The sequence below is a fragment of the Cervus canadensis genome, chromosome 17 (assembly GCF_019320065.1).
Source record: "Cervus canadensis isolate Bull #8, Minnesota chromosome 17, ASM1932006v1, whole genome shotgun sequence".
Taxonomy (NCBI): domain Eukaryota; kingdom Metazoa; phylum Chordata; class Mammalia; order Artiodactyla; family Cervidae; genus Cervus; species Cervus canadensis.
Genome location: NC_057402.1, coordinates 51,139,213 through 51,160,367, shown reverse-complemented (window position 1 = coordinate 51,160,367; position 21,155 = coordinate 51,139,213). Strand labels below are relative to the sequence as shown.

At 50.4% G+C, this 21,155-nt stretch overlaps 1 protein-coding gene across 13 annotated transcripts in view; it reads left to right on the top strand.

Moving 5' to 3' along the window:
- AKAP13 (A-kinase anchoring protein 13) overlaps positions 1-21,155 on the top strand; it is a 312,448-nt gene that overhangs the window by 273,258 nt on the left and 18,035 nt on the right. For 11 of the 13 annotated variants that reach the window (XM_043489653.1, XM_043489650.1, XM_043489649.1 and 8 more), the window contains 12 exons: positions 1,916-1,983; positions 4,210-4,276; positions 8,261-8,396; positions 9,757-9,869; positions 10,479-10,631; positions 11,228-11,478; positions 13,165-13,290; positions 13,407-13,524; positions 14,575-14,823; positions 18,112-18,188; positions 18,956-19,137; positions 19,236-19,318. In XM_043489653.1, the coding sequence (XP_043345588.1) occupies positions 1,916-1,983; positions 4,210-4,276; positions 8,261-8,396; positions 9,757-9,869; positions 10,479-10,631; positions 11,228-11,478; positions 13,165-13,290; positions 13,407-13,524; positions 14,575-14,823; positions 18,112-18,188; positions 18,956-19,137; positions 19,236-19,318 (1,623 nt within the window). The remainder of the gene's footprint in view (positions 1-1,915; positions 1,984-4,209; positions 4,277-8,260; positions 8,397-9,756; positions 9,870-10,478; positions 10,632-11,227; positions 11,479-13,164; positions 13,291-13,406; positions 13,525-14,574; positions 14,824-18,111; positions 18,189-18,955; positions 19,138-19,235; positions 19,319-21,155) is intronic. The other 2 variants (XM_043489648.1, XM_043489647.1) reach the window with 2 other exon arrangements.

Genomic DNA, 21,155 nt, shown 5'->3' with positions numbered 1-21,155 from the left:
ATTCAGACGGCTAAGAAGTTGAAAACTCTTCTGCAGCATGAGCCTTGTAGAACATTTTGAAGTAATTTACTTCGAAAAATCCATCTCTTTCAAGAGATGCAGCATAAGGAGTCTTACAGAAGCACAGAGAAAGGGAATGGGGAGGGCAAATGTGGTCCTTTCACTTTGGAGGCCTGTGGAGGAGGAACCGGCCTAGAGTCACAGCACCTAACTCGGGGAGCCGGGACCTGGAACACACTGAGTGTGACAGCCGTGCCTCTAGCGCTCCTTTTACTGTTAGAGGTGCGTGTTTGACCCCCTGGAATCTAGGCTGTGACAGGGCACTTGGCCTTGGTATAAAATAAGCATAAAGGCTAAAACGGACATTGGAATAGGCGGCATGAGAAGGCACTGTGCTAGGGAGACTCAGTTAAAGTTTCAGCAGTAGACGGAGACCCTGCCCTGGAGGAACACTCGGTGGAGGAGAAAATGTTAGTCGCTCAGTGGTGTCCGACTCTTTGTGACCCTGTGGACCATAGCCCGCCAGGCTCCTCTGTCCGTGGGAGTCTCCAAGCAGGAATGCTGGGGTGGGTTGCCACTCCCTTCTCCAGGGGATCTTCCCAACCCAGAGAGTGAACCTGGGTCTCCTGCATTGCAGGCAGGTTCTTTACTCAGTGGAGGAGAAAATCACAGGATCATCCAATGCACTGTGACTGGTGGTGTTAGGAAAGAGGCCTGTGAGCCTGGCAGATGTTGCAGAGGAATGGAGAAGGCCCCGAGGTCTAGGATTCTGGCCTTTTCCACACTCACATCCTCAGAACCCAGACATATAAGTCAGGAGAGCATCCTGCCCTTGATTCACGGGTGACCATTCAAGGACCTGCGGTCCTTCCTGAGTCAGAATGGGAAGCGTTGCCTAAGGGCGGTGTCTGTTGATTTTCTCAGGGAGCCTTTCCCTGGGGAGGCTTTCGCCATGGAATCCCCACAGACAGATCTCTTACTTGCTTTAATTCCCCTCCAGCCTCTTGGCCCAGCTCAGTATGACTTCATAGCAGCAGTACAAGCTGATGCTGGCCCTCTGGAGGCCCTGAGGGCTGGGTTTTTTCTGTCAGCAGCCCTTGTGGGTCTAGGAGTTGAGATAAAAATCATGTCCTCAGCAGATTGTGAGTGCTGCTTCATCTTTCAGGAAGTCTCAGCTTTGTCTTTCAGGAAGTCTTCCACTTTCTCTTGAGTCAGGGCTCCTGGAGGTGCTGAGGGGTGGTTCTGATGATGTTTCTTCTGCAACTTTTGACCTGGAGTGTTGCAAAAAGCTCAAGGTGGATAGGAGTCCAAGTCAAAAGGACACAAATTTTCAGATTCACTCTCCGCCTGTGACGCAGTCATACAGATTTCAAAGCCCCTGTGATGGGGGTGCATTTACATATCATTTGTGGTTGTTCTTACATGTTTATGTTAATGTCTGTGTGCATGTGCATGTGCATGCACGCATGCTCAGTCGTGACCGACTCTTTGCAACCCCACAGACTGTAGCCCACCAGGCTCCTCTGTCCATGGGATTTCCCAGGCAAGAACACTGGAATGGGTTGCCATTTCCTCCTCCAGGTATGCAAATACAGATCCATACCACTTACGTATTGTTTGTGACACAGACTTACACGTCGACAGCAGACACTTTCACTTTTAGTTTTGGTGGCCTCTCAGCTTCCTGCCCGAGAAGCGCCAGGTTTGTCATTTATCTGCTCTTGTTTCTCCTCCTCCTGATGATGTCACACGCCTGCTTCCTGGAAGAGGGCTGCAGTCTGTAATCCCGGGTAGTCACACCCTGACATGTGAACGGCTTCTCCGGTGGTCCATCGGCCGCTGTGGCGGTGAAAATCCGTGTGGGCCTCTAGTCTCTGTGTGTTTAATGGCACCCGGCGTTCTGCTCTCTTTTCAGATTGTGGCGCCTTTGTCCACAAAGGCTGCAGAGAAAGTCTGAGCTCCTGTGCAAAGGTCAAAATGAAGGTAAGACATTTCTGCCTGAACCAATGAAATCCTCAGAGTTGGGAGACTCGGGGTTAGAGTTTCTGTTTGTCTTTTCATCATCCGGTACCTCCTTTGAGACTGCAGTAACCCAAAACGTTTCATCTCTTCTTGACACCCTCGGGAATTTGTGGCTTTCGGAAGATGAAATGCTTTCAGAACTTGTCCACATTAGACACACGTTTCGCTGTGATTGTCGTCTGTCACCAGTGCAGTGACTTTCTTCTTAACCATGTCTGCAGACCTGCCCCGCTCCGCACACTCCTGCCTTTCTCCTTGGGGACCCCGAGGGCAGCAGGTGGAGACCAGGGGCTCTGACGTGCTGACAGCCTGGGGAGGGAAGGGTTTTGAGCCAGCCTGCCCGGCATCCCTTTTCTCCACAGGCTCACGTAGATCACATGACGAGAAGAGAAGTGGGTGGTGGTCTACGCTCCGAGTGTGCACGTCACATAATAACACCCAGTGCACGTCAGAGGCCCTTGTAGAGTACGAGGCTGGGGGCAGATGGGCATTTAGGTGGCCCGTGTGGTTTTTCAGTGTTTCAGTCACTCATAACTGTCTTTGTTCTTGTCAGAAGAGTGCTCTCCAACACCATCTACACGCACGCTCAGCGTGCTCTTTGCTTCCAGTAACCAAACACGTTTATCTAGTGAAGTGGCCTCAGACTTGAGAGTCATCTCGGGGGCTTGTTATAAAACGACACTGGGCCAGTGACCCACTCCCAGAATTTCCGATTCTGGGTGGGTGAGGCCAAGGAGTTTACCTTTCTAATAACTTCCCAGAAGATGTTGATGCTGCTGGTCCAAGGACCGCACTTTGAGAAGCACTGAACTAGTGTAAAGACGACAGGCCTCTGTACCCTGGATCTTATTCAGCCCATGGACATAAATTTTGTCCAAGGGCTGGATTTTTCTTTTTTTTCTACAGTATTTATCACCTTCTTGGGGCTTCCCTGGTGGCTCAGATGGTAAAGAAGTGGCCTGTAGTGTAGGAGACCTGGGTTCAATCCCTGGGTCAGGAAGATCCCCTGGAGAAGGGAATGCCAACCCACTCCAGCATTCTTGCCTGGAGAACTCCATGGACAGAAAAGCCTGGCAGGCTATAGTCCATGGGGTCATCAAGAGTCAGACACGACTGAGTGACTAATGCAAAATATCACCTTCTTAGGGTCTGTGTATTTATTACATTTACTTTCTGTGGTCTGTACCTTCCCCCCACTAGAATGTATGTAAGCATCAAACTTGCCAGGCAGTCTGAAATCAGGAGCGTTTGATCCGTTGGCAGCTCCTAAGCCCGTAGAACAGAGTCTGGGCTGTAGGTCCTTAGATGTTGGAGGCGAATGGAGGTGACGGCCCACTGGGCTGAGTGGCTGCCGCCGCCTCCGGACAAGATGCGCAGGCCCAGGCTGCTGCCTCCCGCCCTCCAGCTTGCCTCTGTCCTTGTCATCTGCCTGACCCCGTGGGCCTTTGAATTTGTGACCTCTGGTATGAGTGTCGTCATTGTGACTGTGCCAGAGAAAGACAGTAACAGGGCATCGCCTGCCTTGTGTAAAAGAGTGTCATCGAAGAGGGGGAGTCCCATTCTAAACAGACCCTTTTCCACTGATGGTTTATCTCAGACGAATTGCTTCAACCCGGAGTTTTCTCACACGTTGTCTCTGTTCATGCCACAAAAAGTCTTAAAGTTAGCACTTTCCCTAAGAATTATAACACCTTATACATAAATACTGATCACTGGAGAGATGGAAATGAAAAGGGCACAGATGCTGCTTGTAAGGAACCAGCGTTGTGGTGGGGACAATGGACCAGCAGACAGTGACCATAATAAGGAAAGAACTAGCCGGGGCAGGGGGAGGGGGCGTACGCACAGCATTCTGAGGGGTGCCAGTCGCTGCCTCACGGGAGGAGAAGACAGAAGCTCATGGTGGCTCTGCCCCTGAGGTCTGACCTTGAAACAGGAGACTGCCTGGCCTGTGAAGGGGGAGAAGCGTTCCAGGCAGAGGAGACGGCTCTCGCAGAATTGCAGGCTGGGCGGGCTCAGGGCGACGGCCAGCATGCGTGGCCGTGTCTGAGAGTAGGACCCTGAGGGCCGTTGGCAGGAACAGGGGAGTAGCTGGCTTTGTGTTCTAGCTTCTTGAGACTTGACAGAAGATAAGTTGTAAAATTCATCAAAACTTGTGAAATTTATCAAAATTTCTTTTTCTTACAGCAACCCAAAGGGAACCTGCAGGCACACGACACATCCTCGCTGCCCACAGTCATCATGAGAAGCAAGTGTAAGTAGTCCGCCCGCCCCTCATGGCCCCTCTTGGCCTCTCTGGTTCAGGACTTACACACGCTTCTGTCGTGTCCGTTTGTTATTCTTAATCACAGTTTGAATACCTATTTTGTGGTAACTAGAGAAGGCTGCAGTTTCGTTGACCAAAAGCTTGGCAGTCCACCATCAAACTCTCTGGAAGGTCTTAGAATTGTGTGTGTGTGTGTGAGCCTACAAGGCCGCTCTTGAGGCTTGTTTATTTGAGCGAGTGACCCCCATGTTTTTTGAAACTCCTTTTCCATGAGTCAGCAGTGAAACTTGCTTTTAGTGCTCTCAACATCAAATGAGATCTTGCTTATTAGACTCCTTGACAGAGTGCGAAATTATATAGTTTGGGGGTGGTTTTTTTTTTTTTTTTCAAGGTCTTCAAGGGGTACATAGATTGAGTTCGTCACACTTTGTCACATCAGCCTGTCTTCTCCAGTCTGTGCAGAGCTCCACTTTGGTTTTGCTGAATGTTTTCCCCTTTTCATCCTCCATCTCACTCCTTTCCCCTCATTAGTACGCACTGTGGTACATTTAATGCAGACCTCTCTAATTTGCCGTATCTTCAGACTTATGTGTACTTCTGAAAATATCTCTTACTGTTTTGTGTGTTGAATTTAAATTAGACAGTATGACTTATGCTTATCCATTCTGCTGCTGCTTTTGAGATCTGCGTTTTGAGATCTGCGTGTGATATTATATGAAAGCTATCATCTCAAATTGCTGCGTGGTATTCTTTCAGAAACATACACCACATTTTAATTACCAGTTCCCCCAAAGACTTGTCTCCACCCACTGCCATAAATAACGCAGTAATGAATACCACATTAATTAGCTCACAGAACTCAGTTGAGACTTGCCCCCCAGGCTGTGTTTTTCAAGGCCTATTTCCTGGATCAATTAAAAGTGCCAGTTTTGGGCCCTGCCCAGACCTACGACATCAGAGAGTCCAGGGGTGGAGCTGGGTGCTCGGTTTGGTAGACGCTCCAGGTGATGGTGATGTCCACGCTTGAGTGTGAGAACCGCTGCCCCATGCCTGACTATTCTGAGCACTTCCAGACGGCGCGGAACGGCCACTCAGGCTGTGCTGCCAGCGAGGGTGTGGAGTCCTGTCAGACGGAAGTCAGGTTATCACCCATCTTTGCATGTAAATTCCTAGAGGAAAAGTTATGCCAGACTGTCACCACTGTAACCAGTGATCCAGCCCATCCCAACACCTTTTACAAGCCTACTCTTACTTAAATTTTTTTTCTTGACTCTATGACATTTATCTCTTCTTTCAGAAATCTGCTTTCTTTCAAATCAGATAAAAAAGGTCTTCCCCAAAGCTACCTATGATATTACCTCCAACCCCCATGTGTGTTCTCATTCCCCTTTTACCCGCCAAGGTAAGGTAGCAGTAAGAGTCCAGGTGGTGGACTCAGATTGTACGGGTGTGAGTCCTAGCACCCCACTTAACAAATTACTGGCCAGAGACGTATTAATGCGTCTTTCGTTAACTGAACATTATTGACTGGAGACTTTATTGGTATCCACCTACCTAACAAATTGCCAGCCACAAGGGTTAGTTTCTGCAAAAATCCTCTAGTTAATAATGTATTAGCAGTTGCATAACCTCAAGATGAACATTTACGGCTCCCCCCACCCCCCCTATACCTCGTGTTCCTCCTCCGTGGAAGGATGTAGTGGTACCATCAGGCGATCGTTGGGTTTAAGTGAGGTGACGCCCGTGAAGCCCTTGGTGGTGGGCCTGCCTCAGTGGGAACGTTCGCGGGCGCGGATGCTGGGCTCAGAGACAGTGAGCAGCTTCCTTGAGCGGGGATAGACTGGTTTTCAGCATTCCCAGAGCTCTCTCTCTCACCTCCCCCCACACCCACGCCGCCCTTAGATGCAAGTTGCTCTAGATAATCATGAAGGCTCTGCGTGACCTGACTTGGTTCTGTTTCTCCAGCCATTGCCCCAATCCTGCATGTCCTCGCCCTGCCTGCCTCCTCATCTGCTTGTCATCTCCATTTCACAGTAGCACTGCGTGAGCGTTTCTGCCTCCTTCAGACAGTCCTCCTCCTCAGAATGTCCTCTTTTCCTGTCCGCCTGGCCACGTCCTCACTTCAGGGACTTCCCCGTTCAAGGACTGATGTTTCTCCCTCCACCTGATTTTTTTTTTTTTTAATAATTTTATTTATTTATTTTTGGCTCTGCCGGGTCTTGGTTCCTGCATGGGCTTTTCTCTAGTTGCGGGAAGCAGGGGCGGCTCTCTAGTTGGCGGTGCACAGGCTTCTCATGCAGAGGCTTTTCTTGTTGTGGAGCACAGGCTCTCAAGCACAAGGGCTTAGTAGTTGCAGCACTCAGGCTTAGCTGTCCTGCAGCATGTGGGATCTTCCTGGACCAGGGATCAAACCCGTGTCTCCTGCAATTGGCAGGCAGATTCTGTACCACTGAGCCGCCAGGGCACTGCTCCTGCATCATATTTTATCTGCTCACCAGCTTCCCTTGGAGGCCCTGTGGTGTGCCCCAGGCCCCCGCACACTAGAGCCTGTTCGCCTCTCTGCCTCTTGCCCGTCTTCCCTGTTGGGCAAGGCCCCCCGTCTCCTGGTATTCTGCATATTTCCTGCAAGAAGGGCCTGGTCATGCCCCCGTGCAGCAGGTTTCTGGTGATTACATCACCTTCTTCTGAATAGAATCCGAATGGTTTTATCCATTTTATTAAGTCAGGCACATCCTGTAATACTGTGAAGCTGTAACAGCTGCCCCAGTTATTTCCTTCAGCTCCTGACGCTCCTAGGGCTGGACAGATAATGCTGCTCGCGTCTGGGACAGCAGCTTCGTTACCACGGAAAAATCATCTGTTACCCAGATGCCAGTGTGACTACTTGACCCAAAATCAGAGCTCCAGTGTCCTCCTCGGGCGTGTGCAATGGCCATGAACTTGGGCACGCTCTGGGAGACGGTGAGGGACAGGGAGGCCTGGCATGCTGCAGCCCTTGGGGTCGCCAAGAGTCGGACGCGACTGAGCGACTGAACAGCACAAGAAATACTCAGTTATGAGGACAGATTAGCTGGGTGGCATTGAACACAGGTTGCATTTTCCTCCTCTGTAAATTAGAGGAATTGGTCAAAATCTGGGTTCTCAGACATGTACAGAAGAAATGATTGAGAAGCTGGTAAACATGTCTTAGACCCGTAGGTCCCACCCACACAGGACAGACAGGGCTGGGAATTTGCATAACTCAAAAGCCCCTCACACGAAAAACACTGGACTAGGTCATCTCTGAGGCTGCTTGTGTCCTTAAAATTCTTTCAATCTCCTTTTCTCTTTGAATTAGTTTAAATTTTTAAATATATGTACATTCAGTGATTCTTTATCCTTACTGCCTCATTTCCATCACACTCCACAGGTAACTCCATTTCTCATGTTTATCTTCTCCAAGTTTCTTTCTTAAAATAAAGCAGATATCAATTTGGATTATTTATTGCTTTTAAAACATAGCAATGGTCTGTGGCGCATGTTATTCTGCTCCTCGATTTTTTTTCCCCTTAATGTGTTATCGTGCGGTTTTGTGTCAGTTCATGCAGGGTGTGCTCGCTTTTATTTTACACCTTCATAGTATCCACCAGTAGGATATACCATGACTTACTAACTGACCTTACTTTGGTAACTCATTTTGCTTTTACTGAACTTTGCACTGAGTACCTTTGGTCATATGCCATTGCAAGTGTAAATAAGTAAATCTTGTGGAATGTACATGTCCTGAAGGAAACCACTGGATCAATAGGTATAGGCATTCACAGTTTGAATAACTGTTGCCACATTGACCTCCGCAGAGTTTTTGTCTCCAGTTACACTCCCAGGGTGGATCTCTTACAAAGCAGTCTGTTCCAGTCTGATACTTGTCGGGCGGGTCCGTGCTGGAGGGCCCGAGTCACTGACACTCCAGTGGTGTCCTCTCGTCCTCTGCAGCCTCCCAGCCCAAGGAGCGCCCTCGGTCAGCCGTCCTCCTGGCCGATGAAACCATTGCCGCCCCCGTGTTTGCTAACAGACGGTCCCAGCAGAGCGCCATGCTTTCCAAAAGCGTCTCCATTCAGAACATCGCTGGGTAAGTGGGGGTGTGGAGACGGCACAGTTGACATCTAGGCGACGAGAGCATCATATACCATTTGACAGAAAGATGCTCTTGGGAAAGAACGTGTGACCTAACGAGTTGGCGTGCAGCTGAGTAATGCAGACAGGCAGGGTGAGGATTACATTGGATGCAGCCGTTCTCTAACCAGGATCCCCACTGAACACCATCTCAAGTAAGGTTTTGTCCATGATCAGTCCTGCCTTTAAAGAACCTGCCTTCTAAGAGGATGAGTTTTAGGTCAAAATAAGAAGTGGAAATAGGAAAGGAAAAAAAAAAGTGATTTAATGCTGAATGTTGGGCTGCAACCACTTACATTTTTAGATGTCATACTTTCCCATTGGTCAGATGAACGTGGGAGGAGAGGGTAGTTTTTTTTACCTTCTTTTTTATTCTGTTCTCCATCCTTGCGTCTTGCCTCTTCAGTCACGGGAGTGAGTAACGGGCCGAGAATGACAGTAGGCTCCCAGCCCCTCCTCTGCCCTGAGCTCCTCTGTGGTCCTGTGGGAGCTGCCGTGGCCGCTGGCTGTGGGTGGTTAGCACAGGGCTGATTGTGATGTGGCTGGCTGTTGGGGGTCAGGTGCCTGCCCTCCCACCAAGTAAAGAAGTCACCTCAAATGTAGGGCTCAAAGTGTCCCTGGCAACTCTCCTCACCCAGGCTGGAGGAAGATTCCCAGCTGAAGGATGCAAATCTCCTTTTGTCTGTGTGTCCTCACCTCTGTGCTGGATAACGCTTCCTCCTCCTTAAAAAAAAAGAAGAAAAAAAAATTCCAGGTATTTTTATATCATCTGCCTCAGTGGTGTGATTATCTTCTTTTCAGAGTTAATCTCAGTTGGTTTATATTATGACTTTAAAAAGTTGGCCTTTAAACACAATTTAGTTTTAAGTGACTCTGGCTTACCTCTGTGCCATACCACAAACATACTGGGTGCCTGATGTGCTAGCTGGGATCGAGAAAAGTCCAAAGAATATGGTTTAGCGTTAAGTGCTGGCTTTATAGGTGTTTGGGGAACACAAGGAAGAGGTGTTGTGGTTAGACACGCGTTTCAAACAGAGAAATTTCATTTGTAATGTGTACGCAGTTTGAAAGAAGAGCCTTCTTCTTGTTACTCATGGTTTAAAATAAAACTGCAAGGTTCAAAAAGTTCACGGTTGCAGTGAACTTAAAGTGAATTTAAAAGCCTCTGACCCCCTTCATAGTTCATGTTGCACGTTGGCAGGTACCTGACATAAGTAATTTGCCTTCGACATTGTCATTTTATAGTTTTTCAAATCTCCACAAACCATGGCTTCTCAGAATACACCTGACAGTATGTGTTTCCTTCTGTCCCCTAGAGTTGGCAACGATGAGAACATCTCGAACACCTGGAAGTTCCTGTCCCACTCAACAGACTCACTGAATAAAATCAGCAAGGTCAACGAGTCCACGGAGTCCCTTACGGATGAGGGTAAGCGGAGGCCACGGCCTGTGTGGTAGGCGTCTGCAGAGACTCTGTGCCGTTAGCTGGGATGCAGGCACCGACGAAGTAACGGTGCCTGCCCTCCTGGCTTCTGTGGCGCTTCTCTGAACTGCCTGTGCAGCGTCAGATGCTTTATAGTGAGCTGCGGAACCTGCCTATCCAGTTGCTGGGTACTCGTCCACTGAAGGACGCCATTGAGTTTAATGTGGTCAGACTGCCACAAACACTGCTTCTTCCCCTAGACTTGTGTACACATTCAGCTCAGTTGTAAACCTACTTTCTTAAACAAGGAAAGTCACCAGGACCCTTCTAGCTCCTGCTTCACGAAGTAATCATGTCTTAATCACCTTTAATTTAAGTGACTTTTTCACCCTTAACCAAAGTCTTGAATATAGTATACATCACTCTCGAACAGAAAATGCTCCTTTCTAATAGAATATATATATATATTCTGTGACTATCACTGTCTTAGTGCACAGTGCATAGTCTCATGAAGTTATCACCCCGAGGAATGTCCAGCAGAGGTGTTTTTAGAAGTCACTGATGCAGGACTCTGACACCGATTTTTTTCTTTTTCTTTTTTTTTTTTTTTTTGAGGAGTAGGTACAGACATGAATGAAGGACAGCTAATGGGAGATTTTGAGACTGAGTCCAAACAGCTGGAAGCAGAGTCTTGGAGTCAGATCGTGGACAGCAAGTTTCTGAAACAGCACAAGAAAGATGTCGTCAAGCGGCAAGAAGTGATTTACGGTGAGACGCCTCACATGCTCTGCTGAGATCTGATTCACGTAATCTGGCGGGTGGTTTATTGCATTGTGGCAAGTCAGTTTTCAAGTATGTATTATAGCCATCTCCAAGATTTTCTTTAAAAGGTTTGAGGTATAGAGACATGATCTTATTTCTGTCCTTCCCTCTCTCTGTAAAATGATCTTCTTGAATTTTATCGAACATTTTATTGAATATGAGTGCTTTTTTATGCAGTATTCTTAGAGATCCCCTGTGATGGCACAGTTGAATTCCTCAGCTGCAGCGGAAACTAGACTAAATACAAGTGCTTCCTAGGAAATGGGAGCACAGTCAGTTATGGAAGGTCCTGAGTCCCAGTGAAGATAACTTTGGAAACCACCATTTGAGAGGGATGGAGTCCAGTATGCCCGTCAGAAAGTAGCATGAGGTCCCGTGAAAAACAGGAACAGGATGAAAACTCTTCAGGGAAAAGGCAGCTCTTGACCCAGCCTTAAAGTTTAAATTGGGCCGTAAGCAGCCTTTAGACAGGCCTGGGCTCTCAGGAGCAGGGGAATCGGCGAGGGGGGCGTCCCTGACGGTCCAGCCCTGTCGACCCCCAGAGCTGATGCAGACGGAGTTCCACCACCTCCGCACCCTCAAGATCATGAGCGACGTCTACAGCCGGGGCATGATGGCCGACCTGCTCTTCGAGCAGCAGATGGTGGAGAAGCTGTTCCCCTGCTTGGACGAGCTCATCAGTATCCACAGCCAGTTCTTCCAGCGCATCCTCGAGCGGAAAAAGGACTCCCTGGTGGATAAGAGCGAGAAGAACTTTCTCATCAAGAGGATCGGGGATGTGCTTGTGCATCAGGTGAGCGGGAGCAGGGCCCCGGGCACTTCTCTCTCACGCACACACACAGCCAGATAGACACACACACACAGACACACAGACACACACACAGACAGACAGACAGACACCCGGGCACTTGTCTCTCACACATACAGACAGACACACACAGACAGACAGACACACACACAGACACACAGACACAGACACAGACACACACACACAGACACACACACACACAGACACACACACACACACACACACACACGGGGCCGATAGCCATGTGTTCTCATCTCAGCTGAACTGCCTGTGATCCCTGTGAGCTTGGGCAGGTGGTTCCATGTCTCCAGCCCTCAATTTTCCTTTTCTGAGATTGAGGACAGTAGGTTTTCTCTTCTAATGCTGTTTTAAAACTTAAAAGCCATGTGTATATAAAGTGCCCAGTGTACATGCTAGGTATGCCATAAAAGTCACCTTTCCTTGCTTTTGGGGGGTGCTTGCTTTGTGGTCAGCTTCTCTGTTGGTCGGGGGGAAAGGAAAGGCTCCCGTGAAGCTTTGGGGTGAGGATCAAGCCTTGCTGACTCCAGAGACTTAGTCCAGCAGGGGTGGCTGCTAGCGTGTGTTGCAGGGACCACTTTCAGAAACTCCTCAGCCGCCCTGCAGTGAGCACAGCTTCAGATGAGGTAGCACACGCGTGGGGGTGATGGAAGGGCCACGCAGAACTGTTGGGACCACTGACCTGAGCTAAGTAGGATAAACAGCCCTAGTTACCATGGCTGTTTCTGATGGCTTTGGCTTTCTGACTTAGCAAGGTGACATTCTTAAGACGGCTTCTTCATGAAAGACTTAGTGACTCCCTTCCTTTTATTGCTATTTTTATGACAGATGGGAGTTAGAACACGTTTTGCATAGCGCGTGGCTACTTCTGTGTTTATTATTTACAAATATCCGTATCAGCTTTACTGACATATAATTCATTAGCCATGTGATCCACCCGTGTAAAGTGTGCCGTTCAGTGGTGTTTAGTATATCCATGGATTTGAGCAGCCGTCGCCAGGGCCAGTCATAGAGCATTTTTATCGTCAGCACCCACACCCGCTTCCCCGACTTCCCCAGCCCTAGGCAACCACTGACGTACTTTCTCTCTGGATTTGCCTGTTCTGGACATGGTATATAAATGGAATAAAACAGTATGTTGTCCTTAGTGATTGGACTTTTCATGTGTAAGTACCACATTTTATCCATTTATCCTTTGATGGACACGAGGATTAGTTCCCCTTGGTTGAGGGCTGTTGTGAACAGCACTGCTGGGAACATTCATATGCATGTTTTTGTGTGGACATGTTTTTATGGCCAGGAGTGGAACTGCTGGGTCATATAACTCTGTGTTTAACTTCTTGAGGAACTGCCTGTCTTCCAAAGCTCCTGCACCATTTCACTCTTCTGGGGGAAGTTATGAGGAAGATCCCCTGGAGGAGGAAATGGCAGCCCACGCCAGTATTCTGGTCTGGAGAATCCCACGGACAGAGGAGCCTGGCAGGCTGCAGTCCGTGGGGTTGCAGAGAGTCAGACGTGATTGAGCCACCAAGCGTGAGCACAGTGAGGAAGCCCTCCTGGGTTATACACGCAGCCTGGACCCTTGGCACACAGTGGTAACACGCGTTTAGCGCCCTCAGTGGTGGCGTAACCCCTGCTCGCTTTCCTCCACAGTTCTCGGGGGAGAATGCCGAACGCTTAAAGAAGACGTACGGCAAGTTTTGTGGGCAGCACAACCAGTCTGTGAACTACTTCAAAGACCTCCACACCAAAGACAAGCGCTTTCAAGCCTTCGTGAAGGTAGTGACGTGAAACGTGGAATTCCCCACCGTTGCCCAGAGCCTGGTGTCCCTGTGAGGTTTAGCCTGAGCCTTCCCCTCCGAGTCATTTCTGACATTCGGTCTCCTCCCTTGCAGAAGAAGATGAGCAGTTCGGTCGTCCGGAGGCTGGGAATCCCCGAGTGCATATTGCTTGTAACCCAGCGAATCACCAAATACCCGGTTTTGTTCCAGAGGATACTGCAGTGTACCAAAGGTGAGTCTCTCTCTTGAATCAATCTTACCTGCCAGTGGCCTTTTCCCTGTCTGTCCAGCAGAGGCCCCTTAGAAGGACTCTTCCACATCAAGGAGGACTAAAAGAGAACACTGTGTTTTCTCTTAAAAATTGTTTTCTTAAGTGCAAACGTGAAATGTCACGTCACCAGACTTAGAGTGAATGAGAGCGAGAAGGGGAGGAACCGCTAGGTGATCCCAGACAAGAGCTCAGTGGCCCAAAGAGCTTGGCACTTGTCTCTCGGCTGGGAGAGGACATGCCCACTTCACCTGCAAGTGCAGGGATCGCTGCTGTTTCTTGGTTAATCAGTGCCGCTAGTTCTTCTCTCTGCTGCTCCTGATCCGCCACAGTTACATTAAGGATTAGCTAAAACAAAGACATAGATTAAAAAACCAGAGGCTCCTCTCTCTCCCTAAAGATGTTGGATTCCTACCACTAGAAGGTAGCTTGTGGGACTTCCCTGGTGGTCCAGTGGCTAAGACTCCGCCCTCCCAGTGTAGGGGGCCCAAGTTTGATCCCTGGTCAGAGAACTAGATCCCACATGTGTCAACTAAAGGTCCCAACTAAGACCTGGTGCAGCCAAATAAGTATGTATATATAGGGCTTCCCTGGTGACTCAGATGGTAAAGAATCCACCTGCAACGCGAGAGACCTGGGTTCAATCCCTGGATGAGGAAGATCCCCTGGAGAAGGGCATGGCAACCCACTCCAGTATTCTTGCGTGGAGAATCCCATGGACAGAGGAGCCTGGTGGGCTACAGTCCGTGGGGTCGCAGAGTCAGACAGGACTGAGTGACTAAGCGCAGCACATGTGTATAGAGAGAGAGAACGTAGCTCGTGAGTGCACCTCATCTGTCCCACTGAAACACCTAACCTTATTTAAACGCTGACCGAGCGGGAGGGCGGCACGTGGCTGCAGCGTGTTGGCCTCGCTCTGCCCATGTGCCCGCAGGGCACGGACCGTGCCAGGGGGCACGGAGGCAGGGCGCCCTCCTCCTCCCCGTCGGGACCGAGCGCTCCTCTCCTCCTCAGACAACGAGGTGGAGCAGCAGGATCTGACGCAGTCCCTGGGCCTGGTGAAGGAGGTGATCAGCGCCGTGGACAGCAAGGTGGCAAGTTACGAGAAGAAGGTCCGTCTGAACGAGATCTACACGAAGACCGACAGCAAGTCGATCATGAGGATGAAGAGCGGCCAGATGTTCGCCAAGGAGGACCTGAGGCGGAAGAAGCTGGTGCGGGACGGGAGCGTGTTTCTGAAGAGCGCGACCGGGAGGCTGAAAGGTGAGGCCCGCTCGTGCCTGACACTCCGCGCGCTCCAGGGGGAGCAGGCAGGACGCAGGCGTCCCAGACCGCTTCCGGGACCCTCGTCCAGGCGTTCCCCAGGAGCAGCCGTCGTTCAGTCCTCAGTCTTATCAGAAAGGCCTGGGCTGAGACGGCTCACAAGCCACACCGAGTACAGTAAGGCAACAAGGATCTGGTGCATCAGGGGCGTGAGAAGAGCAAAGAGTCAGCATCATACTCAGATGCGAGCTCTCAAGGCAGATGTAGTCTCCCATGAGAGACGGGCAGCAAATTTGGGGTCAGGGTCTCTGGCAAAACCACTGCCAGGAGGGACGCACCATCAGTTGCACCATTCATAGGTTCTCTGAGATTAGAAATACATCATCAATTGTTTCGAAGAAATGTTAGAGGTTTCTCAGTTCCTGAGACCTTAGAGAAATGTTTAACTCACAACTCGACTTATTATTAAACTTTGTTGTTCATATTTTTTATTTTTCTCTAAGAAAATGAGATCATGAAGGATACTCATTTCCTGTTTGATCTTAGTTTTTTTTTTTTTGTTTTTTTTTTAAAATGATCAGCCCCATCAAGTTAAGGAAGTTAGGAGGTCTGTTCATTCATCTGTGCATCTGGTCTGTTGGGTTTTTTGTTTTGTTTCTTTAATAATTTTCCTCATCAAACCCATATCCTCTGGGTCTGTCTGGTAACTCTAACCTCACCGGTAGCCTTGAGTACCCCCAGCCTGCCTCCCTGGCCTCAGTGAGCTGAGCACACAAAGCCGCTCCACTGGCAAAAAAACTCAGGCGTGAACCGGCCACGGGGTCGGTGATGCCCTAGCTGCTGGCTCCTTAGCCAGCTCGGGTCTCCCCCTGCTCAGAGCGAGGCATGAAGGTGGATGACATGGGATAGCCTGCTTAGAGGTTGGGCTCAGACTGCAGAGACGTTTAAAGAGGTTCTTGCCCTCAGTGTGATGGCTGCTGGAACAGAGGTGTGAACTGGGGACTAGGAGAAGGGGCGAGGAGAGGGGCCTTCGAGTCACGTTTTGAAGGATGGAGAGGAGGCAGCGTGAGAGCTCGGAGCCTGGGGGGGTCAGGCGGGCAGGCAGCGGAGCGAGGCAGGAAGTACGGCCAAAGCATGAGCTCGGGGCCAACTGGGGGTGGACAAGAGCTCCGGGGGTGGCAGGGGCTCACCGCGGAGGGTGTGAGCAGGGCAGGGGTGGATCCGAGTGTGGGCACTGCAGGGCTGCGTAGGGCCGAGGAGCCCAAGGGGACGGCCGACCAAGCTGAGGACAGTCCCTGGTGCGGGGACCTGGGGGGGGGTCCTCCAGGTAGGGTCACTTCAGAGGGAAGAAACACCCCTTCCAGCCCCCAGCCAGCTCTGCATCTCCCTGCTCCGTGATGAACGGCATGGTCCCCAGGGCTCCCTGCTTCCAGCCCTGATGCCCTGTGACACCCTGAGGCCACAGCTGGGGGCTCTGGCCTCCCCGCTGCGGTGAGGCCATCTCCGCCGCCACCTGGTCGTGAAGTGCTGGTCCTCTTGTGAGAGCAGGCTTCCTAGAGCGGCCACTGCCTGGAGCCAGCGCCGTGTTCCTTCTCTACACAGCAGTTGATTCATTCGTTCCTGAAATAAAAAATAATCTGTTCCAGCTGTTGGAACAAAGTCGTGGTCCAAGCAGTGGCAGAACGATAGGCTTCCTGGCCCACGACGTCTCACGGCGAGAGGAGTTGGTTTCTAGTCGTTCCCCCGGTGAACGTGTGCCAAGGACAGCCAGTCCTGTGTCAAGTATCGCTTGCAAGGGGGTGGGATTGTTTTTCTCTGGTCTGCTGACACTGATCACATAAACTTCAGGATCAAAACTAAAGTTGAAACTTATGTGTTAGGACCTTTTTTATTTATTTATTTTTGGCAAACACCTGAACTATTTAAAAGTAAACTTTAAAAAAAACTAAGTTGTCAAAACTGATGGTAGTGCATGGAAAATTACTGTGGTCTGTGCTGAAAACTAGACCTCCCCAGGACTTGGGCCTGCTTGCTTCTGTTCCTTGTAGCTTTGCCGTGAATTACACAGGGGGGCACCCCCGTCTTGGCAGAAGTGGTGGAAAAGGCCGGGAGGGGCCTGACCACCCAGGAGGGGGCTGCAGAAGTCAGCCTGTTGTTTTCCCCAGGGAGTCATAGGTGCCCCAGCCTCTTTCCTGGCTGAAGGTGGTGCCGACAGGGGCCAGCCCGTGAGGTCTCAGTCGACGACTCACCTCCACGTCCCGCTTTGTCCTTAAGGGAGCACTGGGAAATGTCACTGCATACTCTTCGAGAATTAGAGCAAGTGTTGGTGGCATTCTTTTGATTTCTGGATCCAACTAGAGACGTTATTTTTCATTTATTTATTTATTTTGAACACCAAAATCATTTTGTATTGGTATATAGCCAATTAACAGTGTTTCAGGTGGACAGCAGAGGGACTCAACCTTACATGTACATGTATCCATTCTTTTCCAAACCCCCTCCCATCCCGACGGGCACATCACATTGAGCAGAGTTCCCTGTGCTAGCCAGCAGGTCCGTGTTGGTTATTCATTTTAAATAGAGCGGTGTATGCATGACCTTCCTAACTGTCCGTCGTTCCCCCTGCCCCCACCCCCCACCCCCGGCAAGCATAACCAGCTAGAGATGTTAATTTGCCTCTTGTTGTGTCTCAGTTGAGAAGAGCAGGCCGTCTCCGTGGCATGGAGAGGTTGAGATTGCTGGCGCCGTGTTGGGCCGAGCAGAGCGCGGTGCTCCATGTACCTGAGACGGCATGGGTGTTGGGGGGCCCCCTTGTCCTCCAGGGCCTGTAGAGGAAGCCTGCCTTTCATGATTAGGTTGAGATAGTCCTCTGCATCACCTCCTGGCAGCCTTCTGTCTGCTGCCCCACGACTTTCCCCTTACCGTGATCAGAAGCCGAGAAACACTGTGACCAAGAGTATTTTGTGGAATGTGTTGCTATAGTCCTGCTTCCCAACTTTTAAAGTATTTTATTCTTAAAAGCCTTGCCTTGTGGGATCCGTCTTTCCAGCACTGAGTGCTCAGACCTTCCCAGAACAGGGTTTTGGTGATCAATCCCATTTCAAAATGCCTCTGAAAATTCTACTGGCCAGATGTGGACCCTGCAGAAGTGTCAGACCCTTGCCTTGGAGGAGCGTGATGAAGTGCCGTGTGGGCGAGCTGCGGGGTCGTCTGGTCAGGTGCCCTGGAGGTGCTTCCCTGCTCACTGATGGCGTGATCGTGATTGTCTCTCCTCTCCCTGCTCTGCAGAGGTTCAGGCGGTCCTGTTGACTGACATCTTGGTCTTCCTTCAAGAAAAAGACCAGAAGTACGTCTTTGCGTCATTGGTAAGCTGAGCTGCTCACCTCTGCTGTTTGTAATTAACAGTGTTCACAACCGTGAGGGTTGGTGGTGAGTGTAGTTCAGTGTTATTGCTCAGTCACCCTCTCAACACTGACCCAGGGCAGATTCCTCTGGGTCATTTCTCACATAGCCTTGCAGTTTTCTGCCCACCTTCCTCCCCCCAGTTATTTTTCTGCTCCCTCAGAAGCCTTCTGAGAGCCTTCGGCATTTGATCCAAAAAGAAATCTGTCGTAGTATTTCTCATGTATCATGTCTTCCAAATGGTCCCCCCTATAACCTTGCCAACCAGAGTCTGTGACAAAAACCAGAAAGGACTCAAACCTTGACAGCATTAAATTTTTGTTTCCTTTTTGGAGATCATTTTCTGTTGGGTAAAATGCAGTGAAATAACACGCTATTTGGTTTTTCTCCTAAATCTGCCATTGTTTGTTAAGCCATATGCTTTTTTTTTTAATTGGAGAGAAAAGCAAGACATCATGTATTAACCCATATATTTGGAATCTAGAAGAATGGTACTGATGAACCTGTCTCAGGGCAGGAATAGAGACGCAGATGTAGAGAACGGACTTGTGGACACAGCGGGGGAGGCGGAGGGTGGGATGCATTGAGAGAGCAGCCCTGGCGTATATACACCTCCGTGTGTGAGCCACAGGCTCTTCAAGGGCATCTAGTCCGTCCTGAGATGGGAGCTGTCTTAAGAGTTGGGTTGTTGCATCCACATCTTTCTAGCTACGCTCTCCCCACTTTCCAGGACCAGAAATCAACGGTGATCTCTCTGAAGAAGCTGATTGTGAGGGAAGTAGCACACGAGGAGAAGGGCTTGTTCCTCATCAGTATGGGGATGAAGGACCCGGAGATGGTGGAAGTCCACGCCAGCTCCAAGGAGGAGCGCAACAGCTGGATTCAGATCATCCAGGACACAATCAACACCCTGTGAGTCTCAGCCCGCCCTCCGGGATCGCGTGATGGACGGGCCGCCATCAGGGTGACGGACCTCTGAGTAACGTGCTGTTCTGTTGTCGTTGTGTCAGGAACCGAGATGAAGATGAAGGAATTCCTAGTGAGAACGAGGAAGAAAAGAAGATGTTGGACACCAAGGCCCGGGAGTTAAAAGGTGAAGCTGCTGGAAGCGGCCCAAGGGCCTGTCAGGGCAGTGGGGTGCGGGGGGAAGGGGGCGCCATCGCACAGAACCCCTGCAGGTTTTCAGTCGATCCCAGGGCCGGCCAGACAAAAGAGAAGCCAGGTCAGAGCCGACAGAGGTCCCTGCAGGAGCACCCTGTACAGTGAGCATGGCCCGGGGGGACGCGTCTGACACCAGATCGTGGGGATGTTGCTTCTCTGTCTCGGGGTCAGTGTCCATGGGCCCTGGGGACAGGCTCGGTACTTTGTCACGGAAGAAGTTGCTGGAATTCACAGGCACATCTGAGATTAAAACAGGAAGGAGAGAAGAAAGGTGCTTGAGGGAAAGAATTTCCCAGTTAATCTGTTTATCCGTCACCCCTGCCATGGTGCCCTGCGTTCCAAGGGTGTCACTTAGGGCGAAGTGTGCTTCCGGGTGAGGTTGGACCACTGTCTGTCGAGGCCTGCTGTCCCATGCAGTCTCATCTCCGCCCCTGCAAGGCTCTACTCTAAGCAGTGAGAAAGCTGGGCCCACCACAGCGGAGCAGCCCAGGGCCTCAAGTCCGTCCCTGCAGAGCCGGGCCCGCTGTCTGCCGAGCTGCGCGTGTGTCTTCCCCTTTGGTGCTACTGAGTGTTCTGAAAGAAGCGCGTGTGGTGCTCTGGAGAAAAGTAAGGCTCAGAGTCAAGTACATGTAGGCTCCCGAGGAGTTCAGTTCAGTTCATTCTCTTTCAACAGTGAGAGGGGAAAAAAAAAAAAAGATGGACAGATTTAGACTGGAGGCAGTGTCTCGTTGTTATCTCTTCCTGTGAGTAGGATGGCAGAGAGGAGAACCACCTGCTTTTTAATTGAAGGATAATTGCTTTACAGTATCGTGTTGGTTTTCTGCCATGTACATGAGCATGAAGGGAACAGCCTTCTCTTCACATGCCTGATGCACCTGGCCAGGCACAGTGCTCGGGGCTGGGGATGCAGTGATTCCTGACCTGGAGCCCCTGCGGTGAGGGAGACCTACGTAGATGACAGGCCCTGCAGACCCCAGCCACGTAGAGAGTGTGTGGGACCCGGGAATCCTGCCTGTAGTCAGTCTCATGGAGAAACTGACCCGTGACGCTATTCTGAAAATAAAAAACTCACCAGATGAAGAACAGTTAGGTGGAAAATGAAAAAGGAATGAAGGTCTAGTGTGTCTGGGAGTCAGGGCTGAGTGATGGGAGACCAGGCCTGGAAGCCACCACATGTTGAAGTTCAAGCAGGGACTGATACAGTTTTTTAGCAAAATGTAAACAAGTTTTTTAAATCAGTATTGATGCCAGTTGGGAGAATTGCTTGCAGGCCCTGGGAGAGCCCAGTAGGAGTGGGAACGCCAACTGGGGGAGTCTCCGGAGAAGTTGGGTGAGAAGCGGGCTGGAGGCAGAGTGGAGGCGAGTGGGAAATGAGGAACCTCTGGGGGTGGTGGGACAGAGTGTGAAGAAAAACCTCCACCAGCTCTCCAGCCTGGGTATCCGGGGGGTGAAGGTGCTGTTGACTGAGGAAGAGGCCGGGGCTCCAGGGAGGAGGTGGGTGGGGTGGGGGCAGGAGCAGAGAACAGAGGCTTCTGACCTGCAGAGAACTAGGTGTCTAAGTGGAGATGCCACTTGACAATGAGACTCAGAAGTCTGGTGCCCGAAAAGTGAGTAGGACTTGCGTGTCTTGTGTGAGTTAATGGGCTTCCCTGGTGGATCAGACAGTAGAGAATCTGCCTGCAATGTGGAAGACTCAGATTTGAGTCGGGAAGATCCCCTGGAGAAGGGAATGGCAGCCCACTCCAGTAGAATCCCGTGGACAGAGGAGC